At 39.8% G+C, this 16,413-nt stretch overlaps 1 protein-coding gene across 5 annotated transcripts in view; it reads right to left on the bottom strand.

Annotated features, from left to right (window-relative positions):
• The window catches only part of grid2 (glutamate receptor, ionotropic, delta 2), a 440,886-nt gene that overhangs the window by 4,966 nt on the left and 419,507 nt on the right, over nt 1–16,413 (bottom strand). For 4 of the 5 annotated variants that reach the window (XM_086031022.1, XM_086031021.1, XM_086031023.1 and 1 more), the window contains one exon: nt 9,134–9,371. In XM_086031022.1, the coding sequence (XP_085887148.1) occupies nt 9,134–9,371 (238 nt within the window). Of the gene's footprint in view, nt 1–8,039; nt 8,475–9,133; nt 9,372–16,413 lie in introns of those variants that run through there. The other variant, XM_086031025.1, reaches the window with a different exon arrangement.

Raw genomic sequence — 16,413 nt, 5'->3', positions numbered from 1 at the left:
GACCGATTTACTGACCGTGTCCTTTGGGTCAAGGGGGTTCTGGATGGAGCATGGGCCCTACCATTTGACGCTCGTGGACCAAGGGGACCAACAGTGGCACCCCCCCGTTGCCATCTAAGGAATGAGCAGTTGGGGGGAAGGAGAGGACGGGAGGGGCACGAATGCTTTTCCTGCCACTATCATACACACACTGAACAATTGAAACAAGGGGATGCCAAAGGGGTGTAAAGAGCTGGTACGATAACAAAACGAATGGACGTGAGAGAGAAAAGTCAATCACTATCTGCCGACTGTGAGAGGGGACTTTGGGATAACAATGAGGGATGACGGAAAGGGACTGCAGCAAGGACGAGTGAAAGGGTGTAGTGGAAGGTTCTGAAGGACCTGCCATAATCAAACTGCACTTACAGTACATAATCAACGGCTCTAAGTCACCTCTGATAGCTATCAGAAAGCAAAGGCATAACTTTGGTGAATCAAGTATGATGTGCAAAAGTGTCGCATTGAACTTGATGAGTAAAGATGCAACACGACTTTTACCCCCATAGGGAGACGGCCTCCTCTAAAGGCAAAAAGGCCACATTACACACACGGTGAGGAAAATAAATGCATGTCTTAACAACACGGAGCGATCGTTTGCTTTGAGCCAATTTTGTACCATTCAGCCACTTCACAATGAGACTTTAAACATTAGCAGCCGCGCTCTTACTTATATATGTTCTACTGTATGTATAACCTTGGGGTGGGGGGTGAGGTGGTGAAGGTGGTCATTCGCATTTTGGGGGTGAGCTCGGAGGGGTTGCTGGGTTCGTAGGAGTGCTGCACGATCAGGGCGCAGGGAATGTCACAGCATGCCGGGGGCTGGTAACGGGTGGAGGCGGGGGCCGTGGCGTTGGAAGCGTTAGAGGTCTGGTTCTGGGTCTGAGCGCCCAGGGCCATGGGGTGCTCATTGGGGTTGTGAGGGCAGGGATCGGCAGCTTGCCTGGCAGATGGGCCATCTGCCTGCACCTGGTGTGTAGTGGCATGCGTCGAGCGGGGGAAGTCGCCGAGTAGAAGGGTTTCGTATAAATGCGTTGGTTTTGCATGCGAGTCGGGCGAGGGGATCAAACGCAAAATAAAAAGTCAGACGACACGCAGCAGAGCGACAGGCAAAGACAAAGAGGGGATCAGTGACAGATGAGATCAGGCAGATGGCAGGATGATAAGGTGGCAAAGAGTAGTCAATAGGAGAAAAACAGACAGGTGGGGGGTGAGCGAGAAGAGAGACACGGCAGTCAGTCAGCGCACGCAGCGAAGCAGCTCGACCTGTGTCGTGTCCTCAGAGAGACATTCACACAGTCGTTATATACCTGGAAAGGGGAGATGTTTAAATGGCATTTTGTATTGCTCTCTGTCTCTCTCCCCTCGCCCGCTACATCCCTCAACACAGAGTACTTATCTACAAAAACAAAACAAAACAAAAAAGGCAATATGAGAGCTTTGAGCCACATTGACACAGATCATTCTGAAGAGTTAGGATGAGCAGACAAGCAATTCCCAGCTCAAAATCTATTACTTAAATAGGCCAAATGCACCAAAGAAGCGTATAAACCAGGAATACCCATTCTGCTCATGCTAAATCTACATGGATCATATGAAATATCAGACATGGTCATAACCATTGATGTTAAAATTATGGAGGAGCTCTGGCAATGACATTTGAAGGGCAACAACTTTAGATAGAGTCAAAAGAGAGTCACAAATATATTTATTTACTCTGCTAGAACTCCTTCATAAGAATCTCTCAAACATTTAAAAGGCCAAAAATATAAAACAATCACTGACTGGTCATGAATGAAATGTGCCCTATATTTAAAATCAGGCCATTTCCATTCCAAAGTAATTTGGGGATAACACAACATTTCTAAATATAATACTAATAAATCTAAAAAAACCAAACAAACCTGTAAAAAAAATGTATATAAATAAATAAAATCAGCCATAAATGCTTTTGTCTGCAATAGGGATGGGCACAATTGATATTACAAATAATTTAATAATAATGGATTGTTGATTAAATCATTCACTGCCATTGACGAATTGATTTGTCTTTTCACAGTCCACCCATTTAATCCCAGGAATGTATCTATAAATATATTTTTAAATTTTTTCAAAAGTTAGAGTAAAAGGGGGTCTGAAAATGTCTGGCAGTGAATGAGTTAATCGTCTTAATCATCATGAAGCAACTGAGTCAACCCGTACAACTACCCATGTGCAACTAGTCGAGGCACTATTGTTTCAGTCTTAAATGTGTCGAAAGAAATCCAATATGACATCAGATATGGGAAGTTGCATTAACGCTACTCTTTTGGGCAGCCTTATTCTGCTTAATCTGACACGGCCATTGAAACATGAGTTCAGAACAACTCAATTCAGTTAAAATACAAGCATTAGATTAATTCATTTCTAATTTTGCCCATCCCTATAATTCATACTGACGTCATCGACAATAGATTGCAGTTGTAAGTGTAGAATGATACTGCACATTTTGCCAGATGTACATGGACTAAAGGCATCATCGATATGATTAAAAAAAAAAAAAAAAGAAAAGAACTATTGTTTGTAAGGCAGTAATATTAGTCAGGAAAAGCCGTGGCTTAGCTGATGTTTAGTGAGTATTGCTTCCAACATGTGCCCCTATAAAAAAAAAAATAGCCAGCCAGAGTATAACCAGGACATAATCTGGGCTCATTTTTGCCTGTAAATGAAATCCACACTATTTGGAAGTGTATTTCATTGTGTGCATGAGTTGTATAAACCCAATGGCTAACAAACGATAACGTCCGTCGATGACAACGTTGGCCATTCCACACAGAACCACATAGCACAGACACAAGTAAAAACACAGTATTGCAGGACACAGTATGCATGTCATGGTACAGTATGTGCAGGCATGTTTTAGAGAGAATGTGGAAAACACAGAGACACAACCACAGATTAGTAGACATTTGATAGGTGCAGAGCATGTGCCATGTATTGGAATGAGTTTTGTTTGGGCGTACAGGGTTTGGTTGAGGAAACACATAGGCTAATGTCGGTATGAAAGTATGTTTTATTGAGTGTACAACAATCCTGGATGGAACACATAAGGGCCAGAATCGGCAGGGGATTCATGAATGTTTATGGGATACTTGGCACAGGTTTGAGCGCATTCATTTGATCAGCACAAGCCGGAATGACTGAAGAGGTGAGGAAGCCATGGTGTGTGTGCCTGCGCGGAAGTCGTCATTTCCAGGCAACGGTTGTTACTTTTATTGGAAAGTATTTGAAGAGACTAACAACACCAGAGTACATTTGAAAAACATTTTGTCATGTCATACTATGGTGTTTATTTTATGTTTATTCTCCCTTGCTGTTTCTCAACTTCTTCCAGCCTACACTGAAAATGATGGTTGAATTTACTCAATATTATTTGTGGTTGCACAAAGTGGTTGCACAAAATAAAATCATCTGTATCCAGATAAATTTTTAAAGAGGATGCATAGTCTGCTTAAAAAATCTATCTTGATTGATTTTATTTTATTTTGTGCAACCAACTTGACAAAATAAAATTGAGTAAATAATTCACAGGATTTTTTTTCAGCGTAGCACACCGTCGAACCCTGGAACTTGAATGGTTTGGTAGTTAAATTATACGTTTGACCTCAAATTCGAAAAGAAAATGTGATCCAAAAGAAGAAGAATCCAACAAGATCCTAGTCTGTGAGTTCATAAAGTTTTCTTCACAAGGATCAGTAAGAATAAACGATAGAGCAAAATCTGAACAGAACCGAAAATAAAAATACAAAACAAAACAAGAAAAAGCCCAGAACGCAATCAGTGGTCAAGATAGTTAGGTAGCCAAATGCAAACTAACCAGCTACCCATCAGGAGCATTTGGGTAGCTTCATTAGCTTAGCTGGCTAAGCTTGCTAGTATGACAAATTGCAACTAGACCTTACGTTAGAAACATAACATTTCCATTTTGGTTAACGAGCTGACACCAGTATAAAGTTATTTTAGAGTTAAAATATTAAAAACGACTGTAAAGTGTCAGACCTCTGTCGGAGCCTGTGGTGTGCTGTGATTGGCCAGTTTGGGTTTACGGGGGTCTTATTTTTATTTACCGGAACTTATTTTATGATTAAATTATACTGCAAAGCTGTGTTCTTGGGCTTTCCCCGATCCCACACTCTGAGCGACACTGACCTCCAAGGGTAATTTACAATTTAAAGTTTACATTTCACCTCAATTTTAAATGCCCCGTCACAACATTTAAGATAAGTTGCACTGTGTTACTCTGTGTAGAAAGATGACAGCAGTGACATTCTCACGTCAAGAGTGCCCTCTCTGTGCCAATATACTTTACTAATCCAGCCTTTCCCAGCCCACGCATAAAGAACAGGGTGACCAGACATTTCTGTTTTATGTGAAGCTTGAAAAAACCCCCAAAAAAAACCACACACACGGGGGTGAGCAGGCATGGCGGGCTCAAGTGGCGCACACGTTTACTGAGATTGCGGGAGGCCAACGAGTTCTTCACTTAAACTGAGCGTATCGCAATTTAACTTTAAGAGGATGGGTGACATTAAACAAACGAGAACGACTCCACTGGCCAAATTTTATGCGAGCGTTCCCAGGGAGATAAAATGCAATGTGTGATTTATCTATCATGCTGCCTACAAGTTGAATTAGATGTGTTCAAACCACAGTGAGACCAGAAGTAATCACATCTGAAGACTGGGTGGCATGCATGATTTGACAATGTCTGAAATATTTTGCTCCAGTGATTCGTCTCAGTTTCAATTTGCAGTGGCAAGTAATTAGTCTCAGGATCGTCTCAAAAAGCAATCAATGGTTTAATGCACTAGCAGGGTAGAAGACAATCAGGGGTCAACTATCAAAAACAAGTATGGCTGACTAGGTAAGTGGCATCAATGCCATGGTAACACCGAATGGGGTTATTAAAATACTTCAATGTCAGTTTCCTCCGATAGACCTCTGAGCGATCCTTTCAAATGCAATTTGTTATGGGGAACACAAATCAATTCCTCAACTATATCAATAATGATTTTACTTTGTCTGTGACCACAATGAAATGCAAAACCTTGACCAAGATCCCGGTCAAAGACTCTGTCATCACCACAAATCTCCGCTGTGCATCCTGTTCATGTTGCGACTCTCAGCTGTGCTCAGTTGGGGGCTGATTCTTCATTGAAACTTCATCGTAGGGTGTGTGTGTGTGTGTGTTTTGTGCAATATGGGGGCGAACGCCACAGTGCCTAACATAATTTGAGAGTTCAGATGAGGGCTTGGTGTCTTTGTGGATGCTCAGTGGCTGACATGACTACTGGTCTGAATGATAGATTAAAGCTGGTAACTGAGCAGGGAACTTCAGCAGGGGGCGGTTAGGGTGTGTTTACTGGGCTGTGCCATGGACAAAATTGATCACAAACAGGGAAACACTGGTCGGTTGATGCATTATTAATAATCTTGGAAGCCCATTTTTGCTCCCAACAAAGATCTTACCCTGCAATTGTATGTTAGTGAGAAAAAAACACCCAAAAAGTATTCAACTCTGCACTAAAGTTTGTAGAAGGGTAGAGCAAAGGTCAAGGGGAAAACCTTTTGGATAAGACAATCGCCCCCTGCCCCCCACCAACACCCAAAAAAACTCTGGTTTGATCTACATTTGGCTAAAATGCATTCATCGTCAATTTGTCCAACATTTTAAAAACATCTACAAAGGAAATAATAGCAACATTGGTTCTTGTGGCTGTGGGATTTTCAAGATTTTGAAATGGCAGTTTTAAGAATGATCTTACATTTTTAAGACTAATTAGAGCCTGATTTTGGAAACTTAAATGTAGGCCTTAAAGGCCCATGGTAAAGGTGCGAATCCTTCAGCCATGACTTGATTTATTGTATCTTATTTTATCACCATTGTGAGACATAGTGCTATTTTGACATTTACCCTGCCTTCTTAGTCGATTCTCAGTTTGGTTCATTTATCATCCAATAAAATCCATTTGCATAACGCCACACCGTGATTGGACCGTGTGACAAACTATTCCAATAACTTCGAGTGGTCTCGGTCCCCTTGTTTCAAGGGATGAGACGATAACGTTCATACTTGACCAAAATGAACAAGATAACAGAATGTGAACAGTGTGAACATAGCCTCTAATAACACGCAATTAGAACGTTGTGCTCTCTAACCTTGTATTAGAATTTATGATATATTTTATAGGGAGTCACACTGTGGGAACAATTTGTCTTGATTTTTGTATTTAGTGCCTGGTCCCTTCTTCCAAATGGAACATAATGCACGTGTGTCAGTCGTACTCGATGTCTAAGTAATGAGCAGGGGGCATGTGGGGTAATTATTTAATTTGTTTAACTTGATTTACTGAAGCAATAAGATAGTGCATTATGAAATTATGGCAGTCATAATATAGGGGGAACTAAATTGCCATCAGCCGGCTGTCAAACGTGTTGCCTTGCTCTCAATGAATCTTTTTGTAAATGCTTCACGCCAGAGGATCCGACATTGAGGACGGGAGGACTCTGCATGTGTCCTTCAGTTCCTACTTGTGTATGCAGAGGTGTTCAGAGTTTTCTATTGAGGAATAAACATTAGACAGCGGATACAACTTGACAATCAAATAGGCCGAAGGATGTGTTAAAGCACAACTACTCATCCATAAAACATCCAGATGCACCATTTTAATAAATGTCCATCCCTCGTCCAACAAAAAAATTGTACAAGCATTGCATTAATTATGGCTAAAGATGCTAAAGTGGGCGGTCTGGGGTCACCAAAGCAATTACACAAATGCTAATCAACAACTCATCTATACCTACGGTACCTATCACCTCAATTTACTGTATTTTCACGTAGCTATTTTCTTAACCTGATGGCTAGGTTATCTGCTTAAATGTGCTACTTCAAAGTGAGTTTCCGAAAAATGTTGGTAACACATTCTTAATTGCCTCGCAGATAACTGTAAAGATAATTTCTTGTATAATTGCATTTGCTTTGGTTCATCTGTGGCATGTTCTGGATGATCACATTTGCAGTTGTGATTAAAGTCATCTACTTAAACATTGGCCCCCTTGTACTTGGGAGTGCAGAGAGATGGGATTAGCCAGATAAGGTTAAGAGATTGGATGCGACGAATGCTAATGGTAAAAGTGACCCACGGTTGTGTGATTTTAATCTATTAATGGAAAAGCGAGTAAAGCTGTTGCCATTAGCCTTTTTTTGTTTACGCGCTCTCGTCTCTGGCGGAGCAAAGAAAGCGTCCACATTACAAGGACTGCAGGGTTTCTATCATGAAAATGCTCCCGGAAAACACTTTGATTGCCTCAATTGATATGCCTGCTGGGGTGATCAAGCACAAAGGGGTTGATTGGAAATTTCACAGTGCGCTGCTGCTAAGTTACAAGGTGCCACTGTTTTTTGAGGAGAGCGCCAAGTGTGTAAATGTCCATGTTTAGTGTTGTGAGTCACCATTTTTGACTGTTCTGCGGTCAGGGAAAATTGCAGCTTTTCTGAAAAAGAGCCCGGCTGTTTTTTGTAGCTTTTGACAATATCAACATCCTCTGTTCTGAGTGGAATCAAAGTAAGTGGGCGATTACTACCGCCGACAATAGGGATTGCTCTGCCACATTATGAAGCAGGGAATGCGGCTCAATTAAGTACGAATAAAGCTTTTATAAAACAACAGACGTCAATGTGGGTGTACACTAAAAAGCGACCACCTGGATCGAACTAAAGAACTATTGGGAAATGATTGCAGTAAACATTTTCCTCAAAACCTCATCTGACATTGTATTATTACTAGTAAGCCTTTGATTTATTTTAAACACCCATTTTATGGACATATTGCTGTGTTCATGGAAAAGATGATCAAACAACTCCAGTTGAGTTAAGAAGGTCCAAAGCATGATTAAAATATGTAAGGATGGAATATTCGGAGAGGAATTGTTGGTCAGAAAGGCTTATGGAATGATCCGGATTGGTGGTCATTGGGTGTTTATTTCTGGCACTGTATTGAATTAGAATAAGTAAAGGACAATAAGTGACAGTGGAACCTCCCAAGACAAATGGCTTAAAAGTTCAACCAAACATTTCTGGTTAAATATGCCTTATAAGACAAACTAAAGCCGATGTTCCATCATCATGAATGATGAAATCATCGTGAAATTTCGTGAGACTTTAATTCACTGAGCATCACAAGGGGGTGATCATAAAAATATGTTTTTTTTTTTTTTTTTTTCTTTAAAATCCTTTTTGACACACATACAACTCATGCTATTTCCAACAATATCCATACAACATCAGAATCTCAGTAGGAATAACTTTTCTTGATTTTGCTGTATAGCTGTTAATACTTCCATGACAATTAGGACATTGAGCCATTGCCTGGTTTTACAATGCCAACAATTTGTGTCTGGGAAAAAAAAAACATGCAAAAAAAAAAAAAAATCACATTGAATTGTTTACAATGGAACATTTGTTGGTCACAGAATGGACTTTGGAGGTTCCACTGTATGCGTGTGTGATGTCAAAAACAAACAGCAGCGTTCCCTTCACATGCACATTCAGTTTGCATCAGACAGGAGAATGTCTTTTTTTATCTTTTGCTGGCTGTGACCACATTGTTGATGACTTGTAAGATTAATAATGTGGCAGAATGCTTTAAAGCTAATTAAACTGCTCGTAGTGGGTGAAAGCAGAAAAAAAGAATATGACATTGTAGGTTGTAAATGCATAAGTATCCACAAAGATCAATTCCACTTACAGGAGAGCTGACGCAGTATCTTCCAGATTATTTTTGACAGAAGCGCCTTGTAATAAATGTAGTCCTCTTATGAAGAACAATGTAGGTGGAGTGCAAAAAGTGTTTCATGAGAGGAAGATGATGAATGTGCCTATTTTGTGTAATGTTCTGGATGGTTCCAGGGCTTTATGCCCAATGACTATTCTACTATCTTTAGGTCTGACATATCATTCATTCATACCATTGCTTTCTGTTCTTCCTCGTAGTCCTTATTCTTAAATTGATTCTCTACTGTCGACAACCATCCCGTCACGCAGCCAATTGCTTACCTCCTTGGAGGGGACCCTGGATCCCTTCCTCCGTGACCACCAGCTTTCCACCATGGCAATGAGACAGGAGAGCACCACGCCGGCCGCCAGGACGCAGAAGACGCCGGCGAAGCTATGGATGTCCAGGGCGTTGCTTTGTCGTGATTGAACCGAGCTGTAGAGTTCACAGGGGCTGTCCTTTGGCCACCACTTGAGTTTAAGTATATCCATGTCGCCATTCTGCTGAAGCTCCAAGATTCTAGGGGTGTCGATAAAACACACAGACAGGTAAATACGGTGGTACCTTGATGACCCAACACTTTCAAGACTGAAATATTTAACATGTCCTGTTTTGGATCCAATTCTCATTGGGTTGATAGAACTCTAAAATGGAGGTGGTTCTTGACCAAACGTTTGTGAACAAAGGACTTTGAATTCTGTGTCTGTATTTCTGTCTGAATTTGAGTTTCATCCATTTGCTCTGTCTAATGCAGACTGCTACTTAAGCTTCTCAGGCTACTACTGTTTAGCTAGCTTGTAATTTGGGATCAAGAGGTAAAGTGATTTATATTGTTGTGTTTTAATGTTTTACATTATCTTAAATGGTTTTGTACTTTGGAGTTAGTGTTAAGAAATGAGATGCGCAAGGTGCAACAGCGACGGGATGTTTAGTCGTTAAAACGGAATATTTACGGTGCAGCGTTTAAAGACTTGCTGCCTAATTTACTGGGATCCCAGCTGAAGTATTGCACAGTGTATGGGGTGCATTTTCATGAGTGGCCCACCATGAGCTACTCCTGATGTTCCAGATGTAACTGCCAATACAAGATACCATGTTCCATGTTGATGTTTCACAACAAAAATGATGTTTCCAGGCATGAAGACCCAACTGGCCACTACAGCAACCAATACAGTGTACACAATATATATTGTTTCAGAGTGACGCTTAACCATATTTATAATGTTTAATAATTTATGAGCCCGTGTCTATAAAGCCAAGCATGAAGAGTCGCCATCGCTGAAAAGCACGAGTGCATTCAATGAATATGATTGTCAATAGACTCTTAAATATCCACACTCTCTCTGTTATTGTCACCTATTTCTTTTCTTAGTATTACTATAATAAATAATTGTTTCCGGATAAGAACACCAGGGATTGTCATGCTTCCATAACATGTCAGTAGATGTGAGACAGAAGTTGCTCAACTAAAATTGGTTTGTGATTATCTAATTCAGTCGCATTTAATTGCTTCGCTCAGTATACAGCCCCCCTAACAGACTGCACGCCCTGTTTGTGATTGTTGGTTCAGTTGCGTCGCTTGGTGTGCAGCGGCCCAAACACTTTGCAAGTGATGGAGACCACCAAATTCATGGAAGAGGGTTATATTCTTTAGTGGGTGGCTCTGAATTTTTTCACCATAGAATATTTGATATAGCACCGCAAGTGCAAAATAAATTTAAAGTGATGGAATTGGAAGTGTCAGAAGAAGAAGCTAAAAAACATTACCGAGTTACATGAAATAAATTGATTGCTCCGATAAATTTGGGTGGCTGTGTAAAAGCAATTTTTTGTTTGATTTAACTCAGTCCAAATGTGTGGGAATCGGATGCTGTGCAAGACTGTGTTTAAAACTTGAGACAGAAAAACCCCAAACAACTACCCTTGAAGAGGCCAGCGCCAAATGTCACCATGTGCCAAAATGACCAAGATACACAGGAATTGAGAGTTGAAAGGAGTTTTGTTGTATGTGATATGACATGACTCCTCCTTGTGGCTGTCGCCAAGGCAGCCCTTAGATCATTCAGAAGTTCCAAAATTGCATTGTTGTACGCAAATTTTTGTTTCTGGAATTTGAGAAATGTTTACACAAGTGGAAGAAGTTATCCCCTCTAACTTTGCCTGCATAATGATATATTGCCTTTCAAGATGCAGTATCTAAAGATGCTAAATCAGCCAGCACAATTCATCCCAGGTTTGAGGAATCACATTGAGCATGCTAAATTGATGTTTTTGCACATACTCTTCCCACAAAGTGAAAAATTAACTGCAGGGTAATTTTGGTGTTTAGCAGGCAAACAATAATCTTGTTTACGCCCAGTTATTAGATCAGCTTCTTTTTCTATTTGCTTGAGCAATAAAGCTCATTCCCAATTGTAGCTATAGAAACCTGTAGTAAATCAGTCACTTAAAAAGTTAGCCCCCAAAAAATAAAGCATTTGTGATATTGACAGTTTGGACTCATAAATTATAGTATTATTCTCAATACAACGGATTTCAATGGCAAATTCAGTTTTCATTGTCGACCAAATTACATTTTGAAAAGAACAGAGAACGGATTGCTGTCAACCTTTGCTGACTTCCAGGCTTGAGTTAATGAATAAATTTGCCTTATGAAATGATAACAAATGTAGTTATTTGCAACCATAAAGAAAGAAGAACATGCTTAAATCCTTAATGAATCACTGATACAACGGACTGTATAATTTGTATTATTATAAAAGTCAAAGCAAATATGAAGGGTAAAAAATACATTCTGACAAGACCACAGATGTTTCTGTAATTGTTGTAGAGGATATGTTCCATTTGAGGGCAGTGTTGTTCCATTATATCCCTTCCCTGAGCCTGGAACACCATATTGGGCTGTCAAACTCATCGTGGCTAACATTAATATGTCTTGCAGCACAGCAAGAGTACACCGCCACAATGTCATTATGCAGCCTAGCCTTAGTCCGGCGATTGATGGCTTCAGAGAGAATACTGCTCAGAGGTTGATGGGGTCCCTCTGTTAGCCTTCATCTTATGATTTCAGTGGGTCATCCTTGTTGGGGTGCAAGGGGATTCACGCACGCACGCACACACACACACACACACACACACACACACACACACACACCCATGCACGCACACACACACACACACAGACACACATGTGCATTCTAAATCTCTGTTTGTTCTTGGCTAGATGTTTAAAAAAAAGGCGATTAGAGTGGAGGCAAGGAGAAACAAAAAGGGGAAGGGCAAATTGGGAATACAAAGGGACTGCTCAGGCTCACCAGACTAGCACAAGACATGCATTACAGACAAAATAACACCACCTCCATACTGGCAAATAAAACCAAACAAGGGTTAGAAGGAAAATCACAAAGTTAACAACCCACACATATATGTACAATGCGGCAGAAGTTGCATAATTATGAGTGGAATTTCCTCGAGGAGCAAAAACCCTTGTGTAATTCCAGTGACAGCCTGCTGACAACAATCGCAGTGCACGTCCCTCGTCTTTATAAGGAACACACAAGATGGCCAGGCATCAAAAGATGTAAATGAGCCCCAGATGTTTTGCATAATTAATTTCCTCCACAATAGCTGGAGAAACAAGGCCCATTTCATTGTGAATCTGCTGAAAAGTCTCAGCATTACAACCATGTCACTGTCATTTAGGGACATTGTCTTATTACTTCCTGGGCCCATGTGAGTAAGAATTTATTCAAAATGCATGCTGGGACTGGAAATGATTGGATAATTCCTTTGACCCAACCCAATATGCTTAGGGATAATGGACAATGCTCCAACGCGATTTGCCCTCAACTAGATATCATTCAAATTAATGGAGGTCTTCCACTTTAATATAAGTCAATCCTTGAAAGTTTTACCAAGGTCAGCTAAAAGTGATAAAGAACCTCATTTTAACTTGTTTGTCAACGGTGATGTCACCTGGCCATTTTAAGGTGACATAAAAATAGGGCCTCTTTTCCCATCTCTGTAAAAGTCAAAAGAGTCGCTAAAGGAAAAGACAGATGTCTTTTCATAGCAAATATGTTCAGGCCTTTCCTCAAACTTTTTCAATAGAAAAACATGTCCTCTTCTGGATCCATAGTTCGTCAAACATATGTACTGTTGACATACTGTATGCTGTACTGCATGTACAAAGTGTGTCAGAAAAGTTCCATACTGGTGTCACAAAAGATACAGTATACGGTAGGGTGTACGGTATAAAGTAATTCTCCTAACACACTTTTCCCAGCTTTCTCTGCCACACTTTCATACAGTCCTGGATGAATTCTTCCGGGATCCTCTGCAGTTCCGTCACAGCCATCCTGATGTCGTCCACATGTACAAAATGTGCCCAGTTGATGACTCCCTTGAGCTTGGGACTGAAGGAAAAAAAAAAAATCACCAAGAGCCAAGTCGGGTGAGTAGGGTGATTGCTCCAGCATGGCAGTGTTCTTTTTAGCCAGGAACTGTAGGATGCGCAGGGCAGTGTGAGCAGGCGCGTTGTCATTGTGTAGCTGCCACAACTCTTGCCTCTTTTCACACACTGACAAAGGTAAATGCTGCTAGTTTTTTGTACACATTCAGATTAATCGTGTTGTCCTTAATAATAAAGGGGAAAACTCGTAGTTTGGTTTGGAGATATATAATTCGAGACACCAGTCCGGCAACTTCTCTGGCACACTTCTAATGTTAATGATAACAAAAATTACATGGAGTCCACGGTTTGTGTTGTCCAAATAGATATGAACACCCACTTAAAAAAAAATGTATACCTAAACTAATTGAGGCTGGAACTGCTGAGCTCATTTAAACTCTCTCCTTTGCTAGCCAAAATAGTAGCACCAAAACATGTAAATAGCCTGACATAAATGTGGAGCGAAAGAGTGAATTTATCCGGGGTCTTCAGTTTACGACAGAGTTCCATTCCGACGGCAGTGATATAACGCAAATGAGTACACAAATCAGTATAGGCCACAGTCTAACATTAACGTATGCTAAAACAGTAGTAAAGGCATAATTCCCGTACATATTTGTATGAATAACACTACTAGGCCATAAATATAAAACAATCAAATGAAAAAGGCTAGGTAGGTTTATGGCAGTAGCTGAGCGTACCACGTGTTATGCCATTGTGCAAACGAGGTCATTGTTTTTTGGGAACTGAGGAACCCTTGTAATTTCATACAACAAACGTACTAAAAGAAAATCAGTGGCTAATTGACGATCAATTAAACAACTTACAGTATTTAACTCATACAAGATACAGATTTATCAGCAGTTAAGTTTGGTAAACCTCGAAAAAAAAAAAAAAAAACTAAGAGAAAACTAGACCGATAAAATGTCAACATACAAAGAAAAAAAAAGAAAAACTATGATTGATTTAACATTATTATGCGGGGCATAACGGTACTACTGTATATTGCTGCAAGCTAGTGATTTGTGATCTATTTGATGATAACGTATAGTTATTAAATGCCAATATGTTGGCATTTCAAGTGATGGCAGAAAAAGGTACAATAACAACAACAAAGAATAACTCAAAAGGCTTCCTGGCAAAAAAGGAAAAAAAAGCATCAGGAAAAAAAAGCCCCTACGGTCTTTCCATTAAAAGCAGATAGTAGACCATTGATGCCATTTGACTAAGCAGCAGTAACTATGAGAGGCATTTGCAATTCCGGGTGGGGTGCCGTACCTGTTCCCTTTATTGGGATGTTGCCTGCCCATGGAGCTCATCATCTATCATTTAACACAAATTGTCCCATAAGAGTGATGCCAAAAACTATTTTTTTGCTACTTTTAGGTGTGACACAGCGTTTGCCAGTTTAGGTTAACTTTATTTTTTTCATTATTTCAATGATGACTAACTTTTGATTAAAGGGGTGGTGGAATACAACCAATGCAAGCATATTTTAAAAAGGCCATTACAAGTACAGGCGGGGTCATAGAGTTATGTTCCTATGACAGTAACCCAAATTTGCATTGCGCAGTGTTCGTTATCACAAAACCTCATTCAGGTTTGATGAAATCGCTGGTTCTTCTTTTAGCCAATCCGATTGTAGATTCACCTCCGGGAAGCCATCCTACAGACCCTGTGATGAGTTTAGTTCAGCTACTATCACTTCTGATTGGTTCAGCTCTATGTGCAGCCGAAGCTTGATTTATGATGGAGGACGATATTGGACCATGATTAAAAAAATCACTTTCAAGGTGCACTTTTCAAGAAAAACTGAACTTTATGAGGCTAGGTAACCTACACTTCTTTGCTGCTCTGGTGAGCACGATGTTATATATTTATTTAAAGTTTTTATATTGACAATTGATTGTGAAGCACTATATTATACTGTAGAGATTTGGAGTTGTGGCGCTGTATTGGAAGATATAGGTAACTGTTTTTTCTTTTTCTTTTAGTAATATCCTCAAGTATGTGAAATGCTCTTCTTTAAAGCCACACATCGACCTCTTTAGTATCGATGCGTGCTGGTAAGAGTGCTTGGAAGGGACACTATACAAACAAGGACTATTGGATGCATTTCTCATTTGATACAGGTCTGCTTAATGTCACTTCTAAATAAAGTGAGAAAAGGCAAGTAATCATAGTGTGTTGTATATATATATATATTTTTTTTTTATAAAATAACTGAAAACATATCATGGTTTATCACTATTGATATAAAATGGCCAATAATGTGATCAGATTTTTTTCCATCTTGCCCAGCACTAAATGCAGTCAATGTTTGAACATCGACATACAGTAACTTCTGCTTAAGCATTTTAAAACAACAAAAGCACTGCGCACAAATATTCATGTTACGAAAAGAAAGATTTACATTTCTGGTGCTAAGGCTGTCTGATAAAGGTTTCTGATGTAGTGAAATACTTAGCTCGAAAAGATTATTTTTTTTTTAACTGAAATATGCGGTTGACATTGTACATTGATGCGCACCTCTGATGACATCTGAAATAATAGTTAAAACACTCACATACAGTATAATAACTACGTATTGTCTTTATCGACATGACAATCATTTTGAAACTCACAATAGCGGTCACCATTGTTCTTCATTTATCTGGAGCCTGTGGCTGACAGGCGGGATAAAAGGCCACTGTGCAGCAGTCTGACAAAAACATGGCTCGAGTCAAAGGTTTCCCATGGTACACCATCTGTCTCGATCACTAATTTGGCTGGTGCTGTCTCACTGAAATATGCCTTAGCCCCAAAACACACAATCACACATAATTTTTCTGGTGTCACAGATGACAATAGAAATATTGCAAAATGTAAATTATTCAGAAACAATGCCAAAGTGAGAATATTAAGAATTGTGTGTCCTTGTGAAAATTCTTTCTTTAATTGCTCTTAGTATGATGGAACAGGAATACTGTATGTGGGTGTATGACTATTTCAATCTTTAGCGTTTTCAATTTGAATACATTGGAAAGCCTTAATGTAGTTTCTGAATTGTATGTCTGTTTTCAAAGGGTAAGTACTGTTTTCTTCAGACCACAAGGCACCCATAAAATTCCG

This window comes from Filicampus tigris, chromosome 5 (genome assembly GCF_054856515.1).
Source record: "Filicampus tigris isolate MCC_2025a chromosome 5, RoL_Ftig_1.0, whole genome shotgun sequence".
Lineage (NCBI taxonomy): Eukaryota > Metazoa > Chordata > Actinopteri > Syngnathiformes > Syngnathidae > Filicampus > Filicampus tigris.
Note: the sequence above shows the minus strand (reverse complement) of the source record. Positions and strands in the feature narration are given on the sequence as shown.